The sequence below is a fragment of the Phaenicophaeus curvirostris genome, unplaced genomic scaffold (assembly GCF_032191515.1).
Source record: "Phaenicophaeus curvirostris isolate KB17595 unplaced genomic scaffold, BPBGC_Pcur_1.0 scaffold_69, whole genome shotgun sequence".
Classification (NCBI taxonomy): Eukaryota; Metazoa; Chordata; class Aves; order Cuculiformes; family Cuculidae; genus Phaenicophaeus; species Phaenicophaeus curvirostris.
The window spans coordinates 651,113-673,252 of NW_027206691.1; the positions used below are offsets into that span (position 1 = coordinate 651,113).

The 22,140-nt window shown below is 54.6% G+C and overlaps 3 protein-coding genes across 4 annotated transcripts; all 3 read left to right on the top strand.

Moving 5' to 3' along the window:
- Nucleotides 1-7: 7 nt before the first annotated feature.
- Nucleotides 8-8,176, top strand: LOC138734244 (ATP-dependent RNA helicase DDX25-like). 2 transcript variants are annotated; one of them, XM_069881821.1, is made up of 11 exons: nucleotides 8-49; nucleotides 139-202; nucleotides 1,931-2,066; nucleotides 2,150-2,242; nucleotides 2,345-2,447; nucleotides 3,118-3,232; nucleotides 3,596-3,773; nucleotides 4,543-4,780; nucleotides 5,241-5,403; nucleotides 5,566-5,757; nucleotides 7,460-8,176. In XM_069881821.1, the coding sequence occupies exons 1-11, from the start codon at nucleotides 20-22 to the stop codon at nucleotides 7,519-7,521; spliced, it is 1,374 nt and encodes a 457-aa protein (XP_069737922.1). In that variant the 5' UTR covers nucleotides 8-19; the 3' UTR covers nucleotides 7,522-8,176. The 2 variants fall into 2 exon arrangements, with proteins under 2 accessions (XP_069737922.1, XP_069737923.1); XM_069881822.1 differs by lacking the exons at nucleotides 8-49; nucleotides 139-202 and adding an exon at nucleotides 844-1,370.
- Nucleotides 8,177-17,736: 9,560 nt separating this feature from the next.
- On the top strand, nucleotides 17,737-19,641 carry LOC138734209 (uncharacterized). The gene is made up of 4 exons (XM_069881780.1): nucleotides 17,737-17,863; nucleotides 18,171-18,446; nucleotides 18,594-18,742; nucleotides 18,877-19,641. Exons 1-4 carry the CDS (start codon nucleotides 17,737-17,739, stop codon nucleotides 19,639-19,641), a joined length of 1,317 nt encoding a protein of 438 aa, XP_069737881.1.
- Nucleotides 19,642-20,690: 1,049 nt separating this feature from the next.
- Nucleotides 20,691-22,140, top strand: LOC138734210 (centriolar and ciliogenesis-associated protein HYLS1-like). The gene is made up of 3 exons (XM_069881782.1): nucleotides 20,691-20,700; nucleotides 21,295-21,476; nucleotides 21,541-22,140. Exons 1-3 carry the CDS (start codon nucleotides 20,691-20,693, stop codon nucleotides 22,138-22,140), a joined length of 792 nt encoding a protein of 263 aa, XP_069737883.1.

Genomic DNA, 22,140 nt, shown 5'->3' on the forward strand with positions numbered 1-22,140 from the left:
CGCTCGGGGTCGCGGGGCGATGGCGGCGGAGCGAGGCGGGTGGTGGGAGGTGCGCGGCGGCCCGTGATCCCTTGATCCCGTCCCCGCCCCGAGCCGCCCCCGCCCCCCGCCTCGTAACGCTCCGCTCTGTCCCCGCAGCGCCCCCAGCACCGGCGGGGATGGCGGGAGGAGCCGGAGGAGGAGGAGGAGGAGCAGAGGAGAGGTGAGGGGGGCAGTGCGGGCCGGGCTCAGCGCGGCCTCTGGCAGCGGGTGTGGCCGCGACTGTGCTGTCTGGCACTTCAGTTTCAGTAGAGCTGTGCTGGCACCTTCAGTTTCAGCAGAGGCTGGGGGATGATGTGGTTGGAGCAGCCCTGAGGACAGGGACTTGGGGTGCTGGGGGAGGAGAAGATCCACATGAGCCGGCAACGTGCACTCACAGCCCCGAAACCAACCGTGCCCTGGGCTGCATCCAAAGCTGTGGGACCAGCCGGGCCAGGGAGGGGATTGTGCCCCTCTGCTCTGCTCTGCTCTGGTGAGACCCAACCTGGAGCTCTGCGTCCAGTTCTGGAGTCCTCAGCACAGGAAAGACGTGGAGCTGTTGGAGCAAGTCCAGAGGTGGCCACAGAGATGATCCAAGAACTGGAGCGCCTCTGCTATGAGGATGGGCTGAGAAACCTGAGGTTGTTAAGCCTGGAGAAGGCTCCAGTGAGACCTTAGAACAGCTTCCAGTGCTGAAAGGGGCTCCAGGAAAGGTGGGGAGGGGCTCTTGATCAGGGAGGGCAGGGGTAGGACAAGGGACAATGGCTTTAAATTGGAAGGGGGAAGATTTAGATTAGACATGAAGAGGAAATTCTTCATGCTGAGGGTGGGGAGGCCCTGGCCCAGGTTGTCCGTCTAAGTTATGGCTGCCCCATTCCTTGAAGTGTTCAAGGCCAGGTTGGATGGGGCTTGGAGCCCCCTGATGCAGAGGGAGGTGTCGCTGCCCATGACAAGGGGGCTGGAATGACGTGATCTTTAAGTCCCTTCCAACTCAAACCATTCTGTGACACCAGCTTGGGAGGAAGGGTCAGTCTGCTTGAGGGCAGGGAGGCTCTGCAGAGGGACCTGGCTAGGCTGGATCCATGGGCTGAGACCAATGGGATGAGGTTCAACAAGGCCAAGCGCTGGGTCCTGCACTTGGGATACAACAACCCTGTGCAGCTCCAGGCTTGGGGATGAGTGGCTGGAACGCTGCCCCATGGAAAAGGACCTGGGAGTGTTGGCTGACAGCGGCTGAACATGAGCCAGCAGTGGCCCAGGTGGCCAAGAAGGCCACCAGCATCCTGGCTTGGATCGGCCATGGGGTGGCCAGCAGGAGCAGGGCAGGGATCGTCCCCCTGGACTCGGTGCTGGTGAGTCTGCACCTCAAATCCTGGGTTCCGTTTTGGACCCGAGAAGGACATTGAGGGGCTGGAGTGTGTCTGGGGAAGGGTCTGGAGAACAGGAGGAGCTGAGGGACCTGGAGCTGTTGAATCTGGAGAAGCGGAGACTGAGGAGAGATTTCATTGTTCTCTGCAGCTCCTGGATAGGAGGTTGTAGTGAGGTGGATCCTGGGCTCGTCTCCCCAGTGACAGGTGGTGGGATGAGAGGAAATGGCCTCAAGTTGCACCAGGGCAGGTTTAGGCTGGGCATCAGGAAAAAATTCATCACTGAAAGGGTTCTCAGGAGCTGGCAGATGCTGCTCAGGGAGGTGGTAGGGTCACCATCTCTGGTGGATTTAAAAGCCAGACAGATGAGGTGCACAGGGATGGTTCAGTAGAGGACTGGGAGGGTTGGGATTGATGATCCCAAAGGTCTTTTCCAACCAAGTGATTCTATGATTCTGTGTGAGAATTGGAGAGGGAGAGAAGGGAAGAAGGAAGAGGAAGGGGAAATGGGTGCTCTTCTTCCTCACTGGTTCCTTCCTTTCCAGAGCACCCGGCAGAATCCTCCCTGCTGAACAAGCTGATCCGTATGTCCCTGGTGGAGTCGAGTCAGAAAGTGGAGATCCTGCAGCAGGACCCCAGCTCCCCGCTCTGTTCCATCAAATCCTTTGAGCAGCTGCCCCTGTAAGTCATGGCGGGTCAGGCGCGTACAGCAGGCGAGCAGCCGCCTCCACTCCTGACACGCCGTCCTATCCTCTGTCTTACAGGAAGGAGGAGCTTTTGCAGGGGATTTACATGGCAGGCTTCAACCGGCCATCCAAGATCCAGGAGCAGGCTCTGCCCATCATGCTGGCGTATCCGTGAGTAGCCACGCTGCGTTGGTGGGCCCTGGGTTCCTCGAGGCATCCCCAGCCTCGTGACACCCGCCCCTTGTGCACCACTAAGCAGTCTTTGCCTTGCAGGCCCCAAAATCTGATTGCCCAGAGCCAGTCAGGGACAGGGAAAACAGCAGCTTTTGTCTTGGCCATGTTGAGCAGAGTTAGTGCCGCCGAGAAATACCCGCAGGTAACACAGGAGAGGGAGAGCTGAGGCAGGAGGGCTTTGCTGGAGCCCGTGAGGTGCTGTTAAGGGCAGAGCTCTGGTTTGTGTCCCTGTCCCTCTGTGATCCCGTCTGCTGGAGGGGATAGTGAAGCCCCAGGGCATTCGCAGCAGCAGGAAGGGCAGAAGGGAGGTGGTGCCCGCCCGAGGCAGGTGCTCACACTTGCTGGCAGTGGATTAAGCCAGGCTTTAGAGAGCCTGGAATTTAAACGCTGAATATCAGGCGCAGAGGTGCTGGCTTTCTGGTGGCTCCAGCAGCCCCACGAGCCCTGGTCACCTCTGCCCACAGAATCAACTCTGCCAGCTGCGATTTAAAGTCTCTCATCTCAAGTACAGGGGGTGATTTAAACACTTGCTTTAAATCTGGATGCGGAAACCAGTGTCACCGAGCTTCCAGAGACATATTCCCTCAAAAGCAGCTACGGTGACTTCTTTCTGCCCACACCCCTTTAGCTGTGCTGTGTTCCCAGCTCCTCAGCTTCCCCTGTGCTCTGGAGTGACTTGAGCAGCCTGGGATCTTCTCGTGCTCTTCCTGCCCTGTCAAAATCCCTTGTCGTCTGCCTGGTGTTCCCCGTCCTGGGAGCACCCTCGGCTTTCCGACGAGGCGTTTCTTGCCTGACAGTTCTCTCCCTCAAAGTGCCTCTGCTTGGCTCCCACCTACGAGCTGGCCCTGCAGACTGGGAATGTGGTTGAGACCATCGGGAAGTTCTGCGCCGACATCAAGGTTGCCTATGCTGTCCAAGGAAACAGAGGTGAGTCCGGTCCTGCCAAGCACGATCATGGAAGTGTCCTGTGAGTACAGGGATCTTCTCGGAACCTTGAGCTACCAGAAGCTGCACAGACCTCCGTGCAGCCAATAAAACTCTGTCTGTATTCCCCGCTCCTGCTAAGGAGTCTATTTTGCGATTGCTGGCTGCTTTCAGAGTGCCCCCTGCACACGTGGGGCTGGTTTCTACCTCCCCAAGGCTGTAGGGAAGCGTCAGCCCTGATTGTGGTTAAAACCTCCAGCTCCACTTTGCGATGGCCCCCCTCAAAGGCCAGAATCTGAGATGAACAAGTGAAAAATGCGCTGGTGTTGGTTGGAGGTGGTGGGCTGCCATTTCCTGCTCTGGCAGTTCCTCAGGGCGTGGCGCTGGAGGAGCAAATCGTCATCGGGACGCCAGGGACAATGCTGGACTGGTGTTTCAAACGTGGCCTCGTAGACGTGAAGAAGATCAAGGTGTTCGTGCTGGATGAAGCTGACATCATGATCGACATGCAGGGCCTCTCCTGCCAGAGCATTCGCATTCAGAAGTGAGTGATCATAGAATCGCTTGATTGGAAAAGACCTTTGAAATCACTGTGTCCAACCATCCCTGTCCATTACTAAACCAGATCCCTGAGCACCTCATGTGCCCGGCTTTTAAACCCCTCCAGGGATGGGGACTCGGCCACCTCCATGGGCAGCCTCTGCCAGCGCCCCAGAACCCTTTTGACGGAAACATTTTTCCCAATACCCAGGCTAAATCTGCTCTGGCGCAATTTTAGGCCATTTCCTTTCTTCCAGTCACCTGTCCCCTGGGAGAAGAGCCCAGTACCCACCTCACCACAACCTCCTTTCAGGGAGCTGTGATTTATAAGGTCTCCCCTCAGCCTTCTTTTCTCCAGGCTAAACAACCCGAAGCCCCTCAGCTGCTCCTCGTAACCCTTGTTCTCCAGCCCCTTCCCCATCGTCCTGATGGCTGGCATCCTGCTTCCCTGGCCTTTCCCCCTCTTTGCTTAGCTTTGAGTGAATTGGTCTCCAAAGGACCTGAATGCGCAGCAAAAGAGAGTCCCTGTGATGCTGAAGATGCATCCAGGGAAAGGTGAGCCCAGGGACCCGGCTTTCTGTAAAACCGTATCTGTGAAACACACAGGAAGACTTTTATTTCGCTTACCTTTACTCTGCCCAGTTACAGCCCTTGGATTGGTTTCTCTTGAAGGCAACACAAAATCAACTGAAATGAGCTTTTATCTCTCTGAGCGAGCAGATCTGGGCAGCTGTGGCTCCTCTGGGCTGACCAGTCCTTTTTCCCTGCTCCAGGGCTCTCCCCAAGGACTGCCAGATGTTGCTGTTTTCCGCCACCTTCAAGGAAGCCGTGCGAGCGTTCGCCATGCGGATTGTATCCAATGCCATCGTGATAAAGCTGCGTGAGGATGAGCTTACCCTGAGCAACATCAGGCAGTACTTCTTTATATGCGAGAGCCAGGAGGAGAAGTACAGAGCCCTCTGCAACATCTACGGCTGCGTCACCATCGGCCAGGCTGTTGTCTTCTGCCAGGTAACGCAGCTCCGCCTGCCTGGGGACAGCACTGGGTTTGCAGTCAGTGACAACAGGAATGGTTCCTTTTCCAGTATGCATGTGGAGGGCTTTTCCCCAGATCCTCAAAATCATGGAGCAGAGCCCAGGGAGGGATGGGGAACGCGTTGCCAGCACTGAAAGGACAGTGATATGGCAAAGGCAGCTTTTAAAAGCATCTCTCCTACCAGCTGGGACTGCCTTTGCCGGGCTTCCACGGTCACCAGAACACCCTGTTTTTCCTTGCCCTTTGTGACAGAAGCTTCCTGCTTGTTTTCATTGTTTTGATCTTGTTTTGCGGTGTTAAAAAGCACCAGGAGGTCCCTCGAAAGGAGCAGGAGACTCAAAACAGGGGGAAATAGCAGTGAAGGGTTGGCTGGGAGGGAGCAGAGCGGTGGGAGGGCTGCTGCGGAACCTCAGCCTGCCTCTCGCCACACCTCAGACTCGGAGGAGTGCGAGCTGGCTGGCGGCGGAGATGAGCCAGGACGGGCACCAAGTGGCGATGCTGACAGCGGAGCTGACGGTGCCGCAGCGGGCCAACATCATCCAGCGCTTCCGCGAAGGAAAGGAGAAGGTCCTCATTGTCACCAATGTCTGCGCCAGAGGTACCTCTGGAAAACCCAGTGCCCCTTGCAATTCCGAAGGGGGTGAAACACACCTCCTGGCATCTGCTGCTTCTGGTGGCAGCATGGCTTAAGGCAGGGATCGTACGGGATATGTTGGGCCCAGGGAGCCTTTCCCGCAGCCCTGATCTCACTGTTTCTCAGGGATCGATGTGCAGCAAGTCACCATCGTGGTGAACTTCAGCCTCCCCACCTCTCGGAGAAGAAACGAGCCAGATTTTGAGACCTATCTCCACCGCATCGGGCGAACTGGACGCTTTGGGAAGAAGGGCATCGCCTTCAGCATGGTGGAAAGCTGTAACGTGGGGCTTGTGCACAAGATAGAGGAGTATTTCCGTAAGCATTCACATGTATCTGCCTCGCTGGGATAGGTTCTGGGACTGGTGATCTCCCTTCAGCTCATTTCCCATCTGCAAAGGGACCTTATTGGGCTGCTCTTCTCCCTGGGCGTGTCTTACTCGGCACAGGCACCAGGTGGAGCCTCCCTTCTGTCCCCCTTGCCCTTTGAGGGGGTTTTTATCCATAGCAGACGTTTTCAGAGAAACAGAATCACAGAATGTCCTTAGTGGGAGGGGACCCCCAAGTCTCATCAAGTCCAACTCCTGTCCCTGCACAGGACAACCCCACAATTCACACTGTAGGGCTGGGGGCGTTGGCCAAACACTTCTGGAATATTGTCAGCCTTGGGATTGCTTCCCTGGGAGCTGTTCCTGCGCTCCACCACCCTCTGGGGGAAGAACCTTTTCCCAATGTCCAACCTAACCCTGCCCTGGCATCTTCATGCCATGCCCTCATGTCCAGAGGGAAGAGCTCAGTGCCTGCTCCTCCTCCTCCCCATTGAGGAAGCTGCATAGCGCGATGAGGTTTCTCTTCAGTCTCATCTTTTCCAGGCTGATCAGACCAAGGGACTTCAGCCACTTCTCATACACTTCCCCTCTAAACTCTTAAACTCTGTGCCCTCCTCTGGACACTCCAGCAGCTTTAGATCCTTTTTATCCTGTGGCTCCCAAACTGTCCCCGGTGCTCAAGGTGGGGCCCCAGTGCGGAGCAGAGCGGGACAATCCCCTCCCTCGCTTGGCGAGCGATGCCGTGCTGGATGCACCCAGGACGTGGTTGGCTGCCAGGTCACTGCTACCTCGTGGCCGACTTGCCATGGACCAGAACCCCCTGATCCCTTTCTGCAGGGCTGCTCTCCAGCCTCGCGCTCCCCGGGCTGTCCGTCCATCCGTGTCCCAGGGGCAGAACAAGGCCCTCGCCCCAGTTAAACTCCCTGCGGTCGTGATTGCCCATCTCTCCCGTTTGTCCGATCCCTCTGCGGGGCCTCTCTGCTCTCTGGGGTGTCAGCAGCTCACCCACTTCCATGACATCCCCAAACTGAGTTATTAAACCTTCCAGTCCCGCATCCAGGTAATTTCTGAGAATGCTGAGGAGCGCTGGCCCTGGGATGAACCCCGCGGAATGCCACTAGGGACTGGTCGCCAGCCTGATGTGACCGCAGTCACTGTGACGCTTTGATCCAGCCCCTCAGCCCGTTCTCCCCACCCAGCACTGTGTGTTTGTCCAGCTGGCCACTGGGCCGTTTGTTCAGTAGCCTGAGATTTTGTGTGTGACTTGCCAGGGCCTTCACAGGCCCTGTCCTCCCCTGAACCTCCCCTGTCCTGCATCGGTTTGGAGGTGGGAGGAGAGGGTGGGAGCGGCTTTGGAAACCGATTGGGACATGCTGCTTCTGGCTTGGGACCTCTCACTTTCGGACAAGGTGCTTCTGGCTTAGGGCTCCTCTCTCGGACACGCTGCTTCTGGTTTGGGGCACTTCTTGCTTTCAGAGTCCAGGCCACTGCACTCCCTCACTTGGCACTGTGCCTTCTCCCAGTTTCCTTGGCTGTTGCTTGAGGGCCGTGGACTGGAAATCCCACCCACACAGGAGCGTTCCCACCCATGCCTGTGCACGCAAGCGGCACAAATGCCAGCTCACCGGCGGCCGGGCTTTGGTTTTACCAGCTCGTGCCCAACACTGGCAATTTTTGTTTCCTTCCTACAGAGACCAAGATCAAGGAGCTGGACCCAGATGACATGGATGAGCTCGAGAGGCTGGAAAACTGAGTGAGGACCAGGGGTGTGCTGCCCCCCCGTCCCAGTTTTGGTTCAGGAACAGAAGGAAAAGTTACAGGGGAAGATGTTCCAGTTCTCTTAAGAGTTTCCCCACATAGTTTGGCTTTGTTGGGATGCTGGGAGGAGGCAGGGGAGCCCTCAGCCCCAGCGGTTCTTGTCCCTGGTTTTGTTCTGGTTCTGTGGCCGAGGTTTTCAGAGCCCTGGCTCTGCAGGGTGGGAGGAATCCCCATGGCGCTCGGCTTGGGGTGATGCTCCTCAGCGGCACCTCTGGATGCGCTCAGAGTGGTCAGGAAACGGGGAAGCAGCAGGAGCTGGCTCCAGAACTCTGCTGCTTGTCTCCAGGCAGCAGCGACAGGTACCTTTCTGCCACAAAAACCTGGAGAAAAAGCTCAGAAAGAAAGAATGGGGAGAAAAGCGGAGTTGTTAGAAAACGGAATGACGGGCTCTCGGTAGGTGGCGGCAGGAGCTGCTGTCGCGGAGCCCGAGTGGAGCAGTTTGGGGACTGGAAGAGCCGGGAGCTCGTGGGCTGCTGGGCAGGGGTCAGGGGTTGTCCCTTCGCTGTCACCAAGCCTGTCTCTAACAGAATGGAATTAAATCCTTGCTAGGGTGGTGGTGTTCCTCCTGTGCAACAGGAATTTGGAATTTATCCCTACGCTCAGTGCAGACGTGTTTTTATTGGCTCCAAGTGTTGACGGTTGTGTCCTTAGCCACCAACATCCCCTGCTCCCCTTGCTTCAGCTTTCCCAGTTGCTTTACAAACCTGACCTGTCCAGGCAGAAACTGTGCCCGGAGCCGTCTGGCAGCAGCTCGGGGAGCAAAGCCTCAGCTGGCTCTGTAGCCCCCCGGCCCGGCTTTACCCCACAGTGGGCGTTCGATCCCCAAACCTCTTTGCAGGCAGCCTCACACTCTTGGTTTGCTCCGGCTGAGCCCCTTCCTCAGTGGACACAGGCTCTGGGGGTGGGATCTGGCCCGCAGACCCCTCTGGTTGGGGCGCTCCCCCTGCGTTGTGTTACAGCCTGGCTGCCCCCATGAATGTTTTATGGGCTGGGGCTGCTGTGGAGAGGGAGATGAAATATCAAACCCCGCTTGCCGCCCGGCTTCCCCAGCTCCCAGACCCCGCATGCTCCGCCACGGGGCTGTGGGAGCCTATTTTCCCTTCCTTTGGCCATAAAACAGAGGCTGGGGGGGTGAGTGTGGGACAGGGATCAACCCCCACCCCTGGGGGATGGAGGCAATGCTGCCGCTCCTTGAGCGAGCGCGCCTGTCCTCAGCCCTGAGATTGCAGGGACCGAGGCCGGTGGCAGCACCAGGTTCCTTCCAGCCCGCACGAGCAGGCTGATAAATAATTAACGGTTAATCAGGGCAGGGCTTAATTCCCCAGGGGAAACCAGAGAAGAGGTTGGCGCGGAGAGCGCAGCCCTGCTTCGCCATCGCTCCGCGCTGCTGGACATGGCGCCATGGCACGAGGCTGGGCAGCGCCGCACTGGAGGGGACCGTGGGCGCTGTGGCTGCTGCCGGTGCTGGCAGGGGGTGAGCAGAGCCCCCGAGCCCCGGCTGCCCGGGCGCAAGCGGGCCCTGACCCCGCTGCCCCCCGGCAGGGCAGCCGCTGGCGGCCGGAGAGGCGGGCTACGAGGAGTGGGCAGTGACGGGGGTTCAGGGCCGTGCGGTGGAGCTGAGCTGCGGGCGTGTGGCGGCGGCACCGCCGGCTGTCGTCTTCTGGAGTTTCGTGGCGGAGCCGGAGGGCTCAGGGCCGCCGCGGGCAGTGGCCGTGGGCTCAGGCAGAGAGGTGGCAGTGGCCCCCGGCGCGGGGACGCTGGGCAGGGTGACCCTGCGCAACGGGACGCTGGAGCTGCGGGAGCTGCGGGCGGCCGCCCAGGGGCGATTCCTGTGCCAGGGGCTCTTCCCGGAGCGTGGGCGACTCCACGTTGGCTACGCCGCTGTCCTCTTGCGCGTCTTGGGTAAGCACTGGCCGATGGCCACCGTCGCGTTCCCGGGGATCCCTGCGCTTGCCCGTGAGCCCTAGAGTCTTTCACAGGCCAGCAGTGTGTGCTGCTGGCCGCTGAAGAGCCTGCTAGCCCATGGGAGTCTTCCACTGGCCAGTGTAGCGTGCTCCTGGCCAATGAAGAGCTCAGTAGCCACTGAAGGGCCCCACTACTCACTGAAGCGCGCCACTAGCCAGTGTAGAGCTCTGCTAGCCAACACAGCGGCCTGCAGCCAGTGCAACACTCCACTAAGCAGGAAAGCACCCCATTAGCCAACGTGGCACCCCACGAGCCAACGTAGTGCTGTGCTAGCCAACAGCATCACACTAGCCAACATAGCACCCCACAAGCCAACGTAGCACTGGGCTAGCCAACACGGCAGCACACTAGCCGACATAGCATTCCACTAGCTGAAGTAGCTCACCATTAGCCAGCGAAGGGCCCCATAAGCCAAAGCAGAGCCTTGCTGCCCGGCAAAGCACCCCACTAGCCATCGTAGCGTCCTGCTAGCCAGCACCATCTCCTTGCCCTGGCCAATCCCGCATCCCAGTAGCCCCTAAGCGGTCACATTAGCCTGTCTGTGGCTGCTCTAGCTACTCCCCACGCCCACAGCCAGGACACCCCCTCATTAGCCCATAGACATTCTCACTAGCCATCCTGCTTGCTGCCATAGCACATCACTAGCCAATACACGGTCTGGGCTGGAAAGATGCCCCCTGTTGGGGGCCCTGGGGGCTCGTGGGGGGCCCGGGGGATGGGGCTGCTCACGGCTTGGTGCCCCCAGTGCCCGTCTCCAAGCCCTTTGTGCGGCCGACGGCGGCAGTGGCGGCGGAGGGGGCGACGGTGGCCCTGACGTGCTCTGTGCGGGAGGGGACCAAGCCGCTGAGCTTCTCCTGGCAGCACCGGGAGCCCCGGGGGGGTCCCCTGCCGTCCCCCATGGGGATGGGGGGCTCCGGGGCAGAGCTGCGCCTGACGCCCGCCAACCGGAGCCACGCGGGCTGGTACGCCTGCACCGTGCGCAACCAAGTCAACAACTGCACCAGCGAGCCCGTCTACCTGGACATCATCTGTGAGTGGCCTCACCTTCCCGGGGGGCTGTGAGGGCATCCTCAGGGCTGGAGATGCCACCATGGCCTGGCCATGGCGACCAAGCATCCAGCCACCTGGCTACTATGATGTGGCTGTGACCACCAAGCACCCTACCACCATGGTGTGACGGAGACCAGCTCACAGGGACGTCTTAGAGAGACTAGACGGACTACTGCTCTGGTGGCAAGTAGCAAATCTTTATTCCTCAACCAGAGTTTTTATACTCTCCTGGGAGAGCTTGTCAGTTCCTACCAAGCTTGAGTGCGCTGTTTACATTACGGCTATTCTTACCGTGAGAATACAAGTTATGTAAGTTCTACAAGTGAGGGACTACGTGTCTGTTCAAGTGTGGAGAAGTGGTTACGTGACAAAGGACACGTTAACATGCACGAGATGTGCTGTGCTGAGAAGGCCAAAATGACCTTGACGAGAGCATTATACCATAAAAGTAAGACGACCTTGACGAGAGCATTATACCGTAAAAGGATGTTGTGGTCAGCAGTGAGAAGGAGTTAGTTGGCAAAAAATAAGGAACTTATGTAAATGTAACCAATAAGCAATAACCAATGGTTAATCGTTTATGCTAATGTTAGAGACATAATTAACCAATTAGACTTTGCCAAATGTGCTTATTAATGAACCTGAGCAATATAATGCGTGCCTTCTGATGAATAAATGAAGCTTGCTTATCAATCATATTGGTTGTGCGAGTCTTCCCTCCGGCAAAAAAATAGCAACAAATGGTGACCCCGACGTGATACTGCCCCGACACGATAAAGCCATCTTCACTGGGAACCGCTATGCTTGCTCGGAGCCGAGGAAAGCGACTGGTCTGCAGCCGCCAGTAGATGAAAAAGGACGACTTTGCTGGTCAAAGGTTGACTCCTCGCATCTGGATCGACCCTAAAGAGGGGATCTCGCTGCTCGGAACTGCTGCCCGCCACTAAAGATAAAGGCTCGAAGGACGTTCCGGTAAGGCTGCCAGAGGCTCGAGCCCATAATATAGAGTAAGGTCATGAAGTAAAATAATAAAGTAGTATAACGTCAGGTCATGAAGTAAAACAATAAAGTAGTATAACGTCAGGTCATGAAGTAAAATAATAAAGTAGTATAACGTCAGGTCATGAAGTGAAATAATAAAGTAGTATAACGTCAGGTCATGAAGTGAAATCATAGAGTAGTATAACGTCAGGTCATGAAGTAAAATAATAGAGTAGTATAACGTCAGGTCATGAAGTAAAATAGTGGAGTAGTATAACGTCAGGTCATGAAGTAAAATAGTAGAGTAGTATAACGTCAGGTCATGAAGTAAAATAGTAGCGTAGTATAACGTCAGGTCATGAAGTTGAACAATAGAGTAGTATAGAGTAAGGTCATGAAGTAGCATAATAAAGTAAAATAATGGAACGGCAGGCAGCATATGATTTATTAATGTGCTTTTTAGAAAAGCGAAAGATTCAAGATATAGATTTAAAAAAGGAGGTGGCCAAACTGGTCATATATGGAACAGCTAAGGGGCATTTTCAGGACCCCAACACAGTCTTCTGTGTTGAAGAATGGAGAGCATTCGGGGATACTTTATGGGCAGCTGTTATAGACGATGATAAGACAGTCAAAAAATTGTCCCGACCGTGGCGCACCGTAATCAATTGCTTAAAACAGCATCAAGCTGAACAGTCTCCCTGGCAGAAAGTTTTTGAAATGTTAAAGGCGCATGTCGGCTCTAAAAAGCAGAGCGATAATTCCGAGCTGAGTGCTGGATCGTCAACAACTGTACTAACCCCTTACCTCCCTAAACTGGCTGCGCTTGCCTCCGCACCCCCTGACGGGAGGGCCGACAATCCCTTTGATCCGGGTCCGATAGACACCAACAAGGAGCCCGATCTACCCCCTCACTGTCCCTCGGACCAACGGGTGCGACTCAGGAGGGAGGCAGAGCAGCAGGGAGAAGTTGAACTATTGCAAGCTTTGATCTGTGTGCAGCACGGCGGTCTGCGCAGGGAACTAATTAGTGGCGAACTAATAAGGGAGATTCCAAAAACTGTAAGAAGAGAACCAAACCGCCCAAGGTGTCCTAAAACTCCTCCAACATATCCTCTCTAAGAGAGGGAAAAAATATGATGCCTCCGTTATTACAGCATTTTTGAACTGGGTCTGGCGCCATAAATTAACCCCAGGAGCACAAGTCATATTCGAAATTCCCACCTGGGAAGCAATAGGTCATGTATTATGGGATGCAGTGGCCAAAGGAGGCAAGGAGGCAAAATTCGGACCGGTGTGGAGGGAAATAGTGGAGGTGCTGCAGACAATGAAAGGAGAGAGATCAGCAGCTGCAGCGGCTACAGTGGTACTCGGAGCGTCCGGGGCTCCCGTATCGCTTGGCACAGCTCCACAGGCTTTCCCAGCAACCTCACTCTTCTCCCACATGTTAAACATCCCACAACGGGCCCCACTAGAATCTAGCTCATTTAATGTATCTGGTGCTGTCGGCAGAGCGCTCGCCGCCCCTGCGGCTGCATCTAACAAAATTTTTGTAAGAGAGGTGCCAAAAGTGTTATATCACCAGACGGAGACAGATGAAAAGCCGTCTGATAAACCCCAAGAAACTGTGTCAGTGAGGAAAGATGCAGAGCAAGGAGGGGCTGCCTGTCATCCTTCTGCGCCTCCAAAAGAATTAACTCCCGGTAACCCAGATGTGGCAACAACAGGAGATGATACTGCTGGAGCAGCTGCAATGCCCTCGCTTCAAGGGGAGTTGAAAGAGTTAGTGAACGCATTGCAACAATTGGCTATTCAACAGAAGCCAGAGCTGCCATCGGCTCCAGAACCCCCTGCACATAAAAATTACACCTTTATGGATGGATCTAGTCCAACTCTCGCAATTGCCACAAAAACGATTATCAGTGCAATCCTCAGCCAGACCCTGAGATAGAAGAAGCCCATAGCCGAAAATGGAAAGGCATAATCACAAATGCAGTTTCGGAAGGAGATTTCATAACTGTACCAGAAGTATTCCCAGTAATGCATGGTGCAGGTGGTCGATACTGGGAACCGATTGACTGGAGATTGTTGGGGAAACTTAAAGCTGCCGTGATCCAGCACGGCCTTAAATCACAAGTCACGACATCGCTAATACAGCACATCTTTCAATCGCATACCCTCGTTCCGGTGGACATAGGTACCCTAGCAAAATTGATTCTCGCAGCAGCCATCTCGGCACTGCACACACCATCAGCACCTGCCAATCATCCCTTTGATCCAGGGTCAGCAGCCTCCGAGAGAACTTTGATTTATTTTCATCAACGGAGGAGCTGTGACCCTAAACAGCTACAAACTTTTCCTGGGAATTGTTTGCAGGAGGCACATACCAACACAGATGCCTCCGCAGCAACCAGCAGCTCTCACCTCAGAGCAAGAACCAGAGGCAGCGCCGAGATAGACGTGATCACCATCATCACAGTTGTGCTGCAATCATCCGCACTTCACACAATACCATGAAACGTAAAAGGACCATTGGAGGGTAGCTTTACTGCCTTGTAATTAGAATGATTATCAATAATTTGGTTGGGAATCTTTGTAATTAGAATGATTATCAATAATTTGGTTGGGAATCTTTGTTTTACCTGGGGTCATTGATGCCGGCTGTACTGGAATGATTCAAGCAAGAGTATGGATGCTGTCTCTACTAGTGTTATGAACACCATTTCCACTAGTATTAATACCAACAAACAGCCGGATAGTGTATTTAATTTTGTTCAAAGCAGCTGTGTTCCAAGCTGACTCTGTAGAGCATGGCTCACAAAGATTTGAGTCCATAAGAATCCCTGAAATATATTTGTTTTAGTCCCTATAAACTCAGCCTCTTATGTTGAAGGTGTAACCCTTAGTTGTGCACGTTCCACTAATCTTGTGGGGGAGAGATGCGTTAAATGCAATGGGAATAGACATTGGAATTATGAACAAGTGAAAAAAATTGGGTACATTGCAAAATTTAGTGGAAGAGCAAACAGATCATGGGCATACAGTCCCATTTAATAGTCCTTGGAATGCAGCTGTATTTGTGATAATTTACATGACTTTTCTAGACAAACTACAAGAGGCCTTAAATGAGCAGGCAGACAATATCGCCGCTAGATAAGTGTTGCTTAAACAATTAGCCTTAACTTAGTGCACTGTTAATTGCATGATTACCTGTTACAAAGATTGTTTATTTTACCAGAATTGACTGATGCTGGCGTTATGAGAGCGATGCAAGTAATAGTTTGGATGCCTATACCTCCTGACTTTATATCAAAGGGCACTAGAATCACTCATCTAACTTATTTTTCAGCAGTTGTACTCCATGAAGAGACAGAGGCTGTGGTTCAACTGACCAGACCGTGATTCTATCAATACAGAAACTACAAAAGACTACCATAAGTGAAATATTTGTTAGACAATCGATATAAGCCTTATTAGATAATGCATGTACATAATTTAAGTGTTGTATGTTCCCGGTACCAGGTGTGGTTTATATGTCCATAGTGTGGAAAAAAATTGTGGATCCAATAGTGAATTGTATGAATGTATTCAGTTATCTTCGAAATGAGTGGTCGTATGCATGTGTGTTTGAAGCGCTTCAAACGTTTGTAAGACTTAGAAATTGGTTTTGATTAATCTTGAAAATACATCTCTGGGACCTTTCAATCTCAAATGTCCACTAAGCCGGCAAACAGGTAAATTTACCTGGGGATCTTTGGAACGAAAGGCTCCAGAAGGAAAAGTTTTAAAATACCTAGCAAAACATGCAGCTGTATGTGTATGAGTGCACCACTACCCCCACCCCCCGCACCCCCCCACACCCTTCTCCTTCCTTTCTAAGTTTTTTCTTTCAGCCTTGAAGAAGTCCACAGGAATTAATGGTGTTATCTCTTTAGGGGAATGCCAATTTGTGAGAACACTGTGCATTCCAGTCTCGCTGGAACTAGTCAGCGGTTGCTGGGTCCTAGTGCAGACAACCTTTAGCGATAATTGAAGCAATGATAGAGGAAAATTTAAGTGATTCATTACGAAGTGTTCAGTTATTAGGCCAAGGCTCGACAATCATTTATATCCCAATCACAAAAGCATATGCTAAGTGCTGCATGGCAAGTATTTTGAATTTGCACGTGTATCTAATAGATTATCCAGAAAGTACTGCTATCCATTTACCAAGTCATGCCATTATTGAATGTACCCATCAAGTACTAAAAACATTGTTAAAAAAGGGGGGAATCAGGAGAGACACTGCAATACAGATTGATAAAGGTGCAATATGTAATGAATTTTTTGCGATTAGCAAGAGATGATCAAATTGTGCCGAAGTTGAGGCATATACAAACCATGTCATCAAAATTAGAGCAAGTATAAGACAATGTGAAAGTGCTATTGAAAAAGTTATTATGGGCAATGGACACTCTTGGTCAAAGGAGGAATGTTATTTTTAATTGTGTTAATTGCTTTGACAATTATCCTGTGTGTTACAGTTTATACAACGTCAAGTCAATCACATGTTTCACCTGGACACTTTAGTCGAAAAACAAAAAGGCGACGGCCATTCACAGAATTGACTCTCGGCAAAATATGTGGGTCACTTGGGCCAACCAGACAGGCCAAAGGAGCTTTTGTTTATCTATGAGCACACCCAGTGATCCCTTTAGAACATGTTTAATTGGAGTACCTCTTAACAACAGCCATAATGCAACCGAGTTTTTGGGGTGGACGAATCAGTGGAAAACCCCACGGGACGCCAACAACTCGTTATGTAAATTTTCCTCCAACTCCCCTGGTTGGTTGATTAGCCATGTTTGCACCATCAATCCAAATGCAGTGTTGCAAAATCGAGCCACAATAGATTTTTGTTATTAGCTCATGGGCATGGTTGTGAAGATTTTGAGGGCATGTGTTGTATGAATTTATCTGATCACTCAGTATCCATCCATGCACACCTAAAAGAACTTGAAAGCAATATGAAAAAACTCACAGTGGTCACCAGCCCCCTTTGACAATTGGTTACAGTTTTTGGGGATATCCGGATGGATCAAAGAGATCGTTCGTCTAGGAGTTGTCATATTGGTAGTGATTTTTTCGATATTGTTGGTATTGCCTTGTATGTTGAATTGTGTGTAGCGAATGTTGAATAAAGTTTCGCAGTCAGTATGGTTCGTTCAAAAAGAAGACGGGGGAATTGTGGAGAAGTGGTTACGTGACAAAGGACACGTTAACATGCACGAGATGTGCTGTGCTGAGAAGGCCAAAATGACCTTGACGAGAGCATTATACCATAAAAGTAAGACGACCTTGACGAGAGCATTATACCGTAAAAGGATGTTGTGGTCAGCAGTGAGAAGGAGTTAGTTGGCAAAAAATAAGGAACTTATGTAAATGTAACCAATAAGCAATAACCAATGGTTAACCGTATATGCTAATGTTAGAGACATGATTAACCAATTAGATTTTGCCAAATGTGCTTATTAATGAACCTGAGCAATATAATGCGTGCCTTCTGATGAATAAACGAAGCTTGCTTATCAATCATATTGGTTGTGCGAGTCTTCCCTCCGGCAAGAAAATAGCAACAGCTGCTCTAGCTACTCCCCACGCCCACAGCCAGGACACCCCCTCATTAGCCCATAGACATTCTCACTAGCCATCCTGCTTGCTGCCATAGCACATCACTAGCCAATACACGGTCTGGGCTGGAAAGATGCCCCCTGTTGGGGGCCCTGGGGGCTCGTGGGGGGCCCGGGGGATGGGGCTGCTCACGGCTTGGTGCCCCCAGTGCCCGTCTCCAAGCCCTTTGTGCGGCCGACGGCGGCGGAGGGGGCGACGGTGGCCCTGACGTGCTCTGTGCGGGAGGGGACCAAGCCGCTGAGCTTCTCCTGGCAGCACCGGGAGCCCCGGGGGGGTCCCCTGCCGTCCCCCATGGGGATGGGGGGCTCCGGGGCAGAGCTGCGCCTGACGCCCGCCAACCGGAGCCACGCGGGCTGGTACGCCTGCACCGTGCACAACCAAGTCAACAACTGCACCAGCGAGCCCGTCTACCTGGACATCATCCGTGAGTGGCCTCACCTTCCCGGGGGGCTGTGAGGGCATCCTCAGGGCTGGAGATGCCACCATGGCCTGGCCATGGCGACCAAGCATCCTGCCACCTGGCTACTATGATGTGGCTGTGACCACCAAGCACCCTACCACCATGGTGGCCCCGTGGTACAGCCATGGCCACCACGTGCAGTGCCACCGAGGTACCTCCTCAGCCACCGCGTGGCCTGTCTGTGTCCATGGTCACCACGCACTGTGCCACCTCCACAGCCACCAGGCCAGCATGGTGTGTCCATGGCCACCATGCCCTACGGCACCATGGTGCCTCCACGCCCACCACCCACCCCGGGACGTCCATGGCCACCACGGTGATGTTCACAGCCACGATGGTGCACGTTTTCTAAGGAGACTTCCCAGCCTGGTTCCCCACCAGAGGGAGGATGCCCCAGGTGTGGCTGTGTCCCCTCTCTGGGGATGTCCCGATGACTGAGGGTCCCCATGTCACCGCAGATGGCCCCGACGAGCCAGCCATCAGCGTGGAGCCCTTCTCCCCTGAACAGGGGGGCTTCTCGGCGGGCGAGAGGGAGGACGTGGTGCTGAGCTGCCTGGCTCCCTCCAACCCCCCTAGTCGCTACGTCTGGCTCCACAACAGCTCCCAGGTCCACACCGGCCAGACCTACGTCATCCCTGCCATCACTCGCGCCCAGGCGGGCACCTACACCTGCCTGGCCGAGAATACCCACCTCCAAACCCGCACCCAGGCCACCACCGTCCTCACCGTCTACTGTAAGTAACCCTGGAACAGGGGCAGCCCCACGGGTGCCCCTGGGGCGAGATAGACCAAGGCAGCTTCTGGTGAGGATGTAGGTGTGAAGGGCAATGTGGGAGGAGGGTAACAGCCCGGCGTCCCCCAGCTCTGATGGTCTCCTGCAGATCCACCACCCGGCAGCCCCACCTGCTCTGCCCTGGCCACCGGTGACCTGCGGGACGTGGCCCTGCGGTGCCGCTGGCCGGGGGGCTTCCCCCTGGCACGGCTGCGCTGGGTGGGCCCCTGGCCTCCCGTGAAGGAGGATGAGGACGAGGTGGCATCGGGGTCGAGTCTTTCCATGGCCACCAGCATCCAGCCAGGGGCGGCCACCAGGAACGGCCAAGCCCTTGATCTCTTCAGCCAGCTTAAATGTGCCACGATAAATTAACTGCAGTTTATTTTTTGCAGGATCCACCCAGTCTGGCAGAAACTAAGGAGATGTGGGGACCGGAGCGGAGTATCTGGGTCACTCCGGCAGCTGAGGAGCAAGCACAGCCCAACGATGATCTCTATGCCCAGGCCTCTCTCGGTCTAGGGGTGCGATCAACCCTTCTGGCATTTCCTGAGGATCAGAGGGGAAGCAGGAGGATGGTCATGAAAAGAAAGGTGCTGAGGCACAGACCTGATGGAGGAGTGGAGGTCTTTGACGAGTCGGGGAGCAGCACCAACACCCGGAGCCTGAGGCAGAAGATGCTTCATCATAGGCCAAGCCCAGAAGACAGCATCTCTGAGGGGGAAATAGAGTCAAGCAACAGCTCCCATCCCTGGTGGCCCCGCAGGGACAGCCCCTGCTTTCTCCCTGCGGATTTGGGGAGCCAGAGCTCTCATGATTCTCATTACAGAGCTGCAGCAGAACAACCCAAGTCCTTCATTCCTCCGCGGTTCGAGCTGCTGGGCCGTAACCGGGGGAAAACTGACTGCGTGGCCAAATATTTTGAATATAAACGAGATTGGGAGAAATTTGGAATCCCAGGGGAGGATCGGTGGAAAGAAGTGCGCTGGGGCATCCGGGAGAAGATGCTCTGTGAGCCCGAGCTGCCCCACCGTCCGCAGCACCTCCCCATCCCCAACAACTACACCGTGCCCACGGAGAAGAAGAGAGCTGCCCTGTGCTGGAAGGTGCGCTGGGACCTGGCCAGGGGCCTCCTGCCGGAGAAAACCACTCCCTGGTAGCACCTTGAGCCCTGCTCCTTGCCTGTGAGCCGGGAACTGAGCACCAGCTGCTTTTATCCGCCTCAAAGTCCTCGATAATTTCTAAAAATCCCGTTTTTTGCATTTCAAGTGGGCTAAGTCCTACTATTCAAACTTTTTCCAGCACTTCAGAAAAGTGGGCTGGGTGGAGAACCCAGTTCCCCCGTTGCATCCTGTGATGCTGCTTCCCGAGCTCTGACTGGAAGCTCTGAGAAGCTGGCACCAAGAACCCCACGGCCTGCAGGACCCTTTGGATATCGCAGGAACAAGACTGCAGGGAGCCTGGGGATTTGGGGCAGGGAACAGACCCTGCATGAGACACCAAGGTTGTTACATCTGTGATGCCTCAGGAATTCCTTTAATAAAGTGTGTGAAAAGACTTATGGTCTGTGGGCTATTTTATAGAATCATGGAATGGCTTGAGTTTGAAGGGACCTTAAAGAACATCCGACCTGGCCTTGAACCCCTCCAGGGATGGGGCAGCCACCCCTGCTCTGGGCAACCTGGGCCAGGGCCTCCCCACCCTCAGAGTGAAGAATTTCTTCCTAATGTCTAATCTAAATCTTCCCCCTTCCAATTTAAAACTGTTCCCCCTTGTCCTATCCCGGCACTCCCTGATTAAAAGCCCCTCCCCAGCTTTCCTTGAGTCCCTTTCAGTACTGGAAGCTACTCTAAGGTGTCCTAGGAGCCTTCTCCAGGCTGAACAACCCCCACTCTGTCAGCCTGCCTCATAGCAGAGGTGCTCCAGGCCTTGGATCATCTCTGTGGACCTCCAGGAGTTGGGGGTTCCTCACAGGGTGGGGGGGCTCTCCTGGGATGAGATGTGGATTCCTCCTAGGTGTCGAGAGCTCCCTCCCGGCATCTGGGGATCCCTTATAGGGTGGGGTGGGGGGAATCCCTCCCTGTTTGCATGCTCTGCCCAGTTTTGGAGGCCTCATCCAGGTTTAGGGGGTCCCATCACAATTTGGGGAGATCCCTCCTCATGTTTGGGGCCCCTCCTGGGATGCAGGGTTCTGTCATGGTTTGGGGTGATGCTTCCCAGTATTTGGGGCTCCCTCACAGGTTTTGGGGTCCTTCCCACAGCTTCAGGCTCCCTCCTGGCATCTAGGGCTCCCTCTCAGGATCCAGAGGGTCTGTCCTGGGATTTGGAGGATCCCTCCTGAATCGAGGGTCCTGCCCAGTTTTGGAGGCTCAATCCTGCGTTAGGGGGTTCTGTCATGGTTTGGGGAGATCCCTCCCATGTTTTGCAGACCCTCACGGTGCTTGGGGCTCCTCCCAGTTTGGGGTGTTGCTCCTGATGTTTGAGGCTCTCTCCTGGGTCCTTCCCGGAGTTTGGGTGTCCCTTACGGAGGGGGAAATCCCTCCTGGTTTGGTTTGGCAGTCCTACCCAGTTTTAGGGGCTTCCTTCTGTATTAGGGGATACTATCATGGTTTGGGGACATCCCTCACAGGGTTAGGGTTCCCTCCTGGTATTTGGGGCTCCCTTCCAGGATTCACGGGGTCCTTCCTGGAGTTTGGGGCTCCTTCCCTGGTTTTCGGGTCCCCCCCTGGGATTCAGGGGGTCCTCCTGGGGGTTTGGGGCTGCCTCCTCATTGTTTGGGGAGATCCCTCCTGGTGTTTGGGGCTCCCTTCTAGGGGGCCGGGCGCTGGGGGACCCCTCGCCCTCCACTGCCGTCCTGGTGCTGAGCACCCACAGCGGCTTGCGGGGCCGGGATTTTGTCTGCGCGGCCGCCCACCCGCTACGGGCCAACGGCGCCGAGTGCCGCCTCCGGCTGGGTAAGCCGGATTCGAAGCGGGCGTCCCCTCCTTGGGCCACGGTGACACAGGGGGGTCACAGGTCTAGGGGTGCAATCAACCCTTCTGGCATTTCCTGAGGATCAGAGGGGAAGCAGGAGGATGGTCATGAAAAGAAAGGTGCTGAGGCAAAGACCTGATGGAGGAGTGGAGGTCTTTGACGAGTCGGGGAGCAGCACCAACACCTGGAGCCTGAGGCAGAAGATGCTTCATCATAGGCCAAGCCCAGAAGACAGCATCTCTGAGGGGGAAATAGAGTCAAGCAACACCTCCCATCCCTGGTGGCCCCGCAGGGACAGCCCCTGCTTTCTCCCTGCGGATTTGGGGAGCCAGAGCTCTCATGATTCTCCTTACAGAGCTGCAGCAGAACAACCCAAGTCCTTCATTCCTCCGCGGTTCGAGCTGCTGGGCCGTAACCGGGGGAAAACTGACTGCGTGGCCAAATATTTTGAATATAAACGAGATTGGGAGAAATTTGGAATCCCAGGGGAGGATCGGTGGAAAGAAGTGCACTGGGGCATCCGGGAGAAGATGCTCTGTGAGCCCGAGCTGCCCCACCGTCCGCAGCACCTCCCCATCCCCAACAACTACACCGTGCCCACGGAGAAGAAGAGAGCTGCCCTGTGCTGGAAGGTGCGCTGGGACCTGGCCAGGGGCCTCCTGCCGGAGAAAACCACTCCCTGGTAG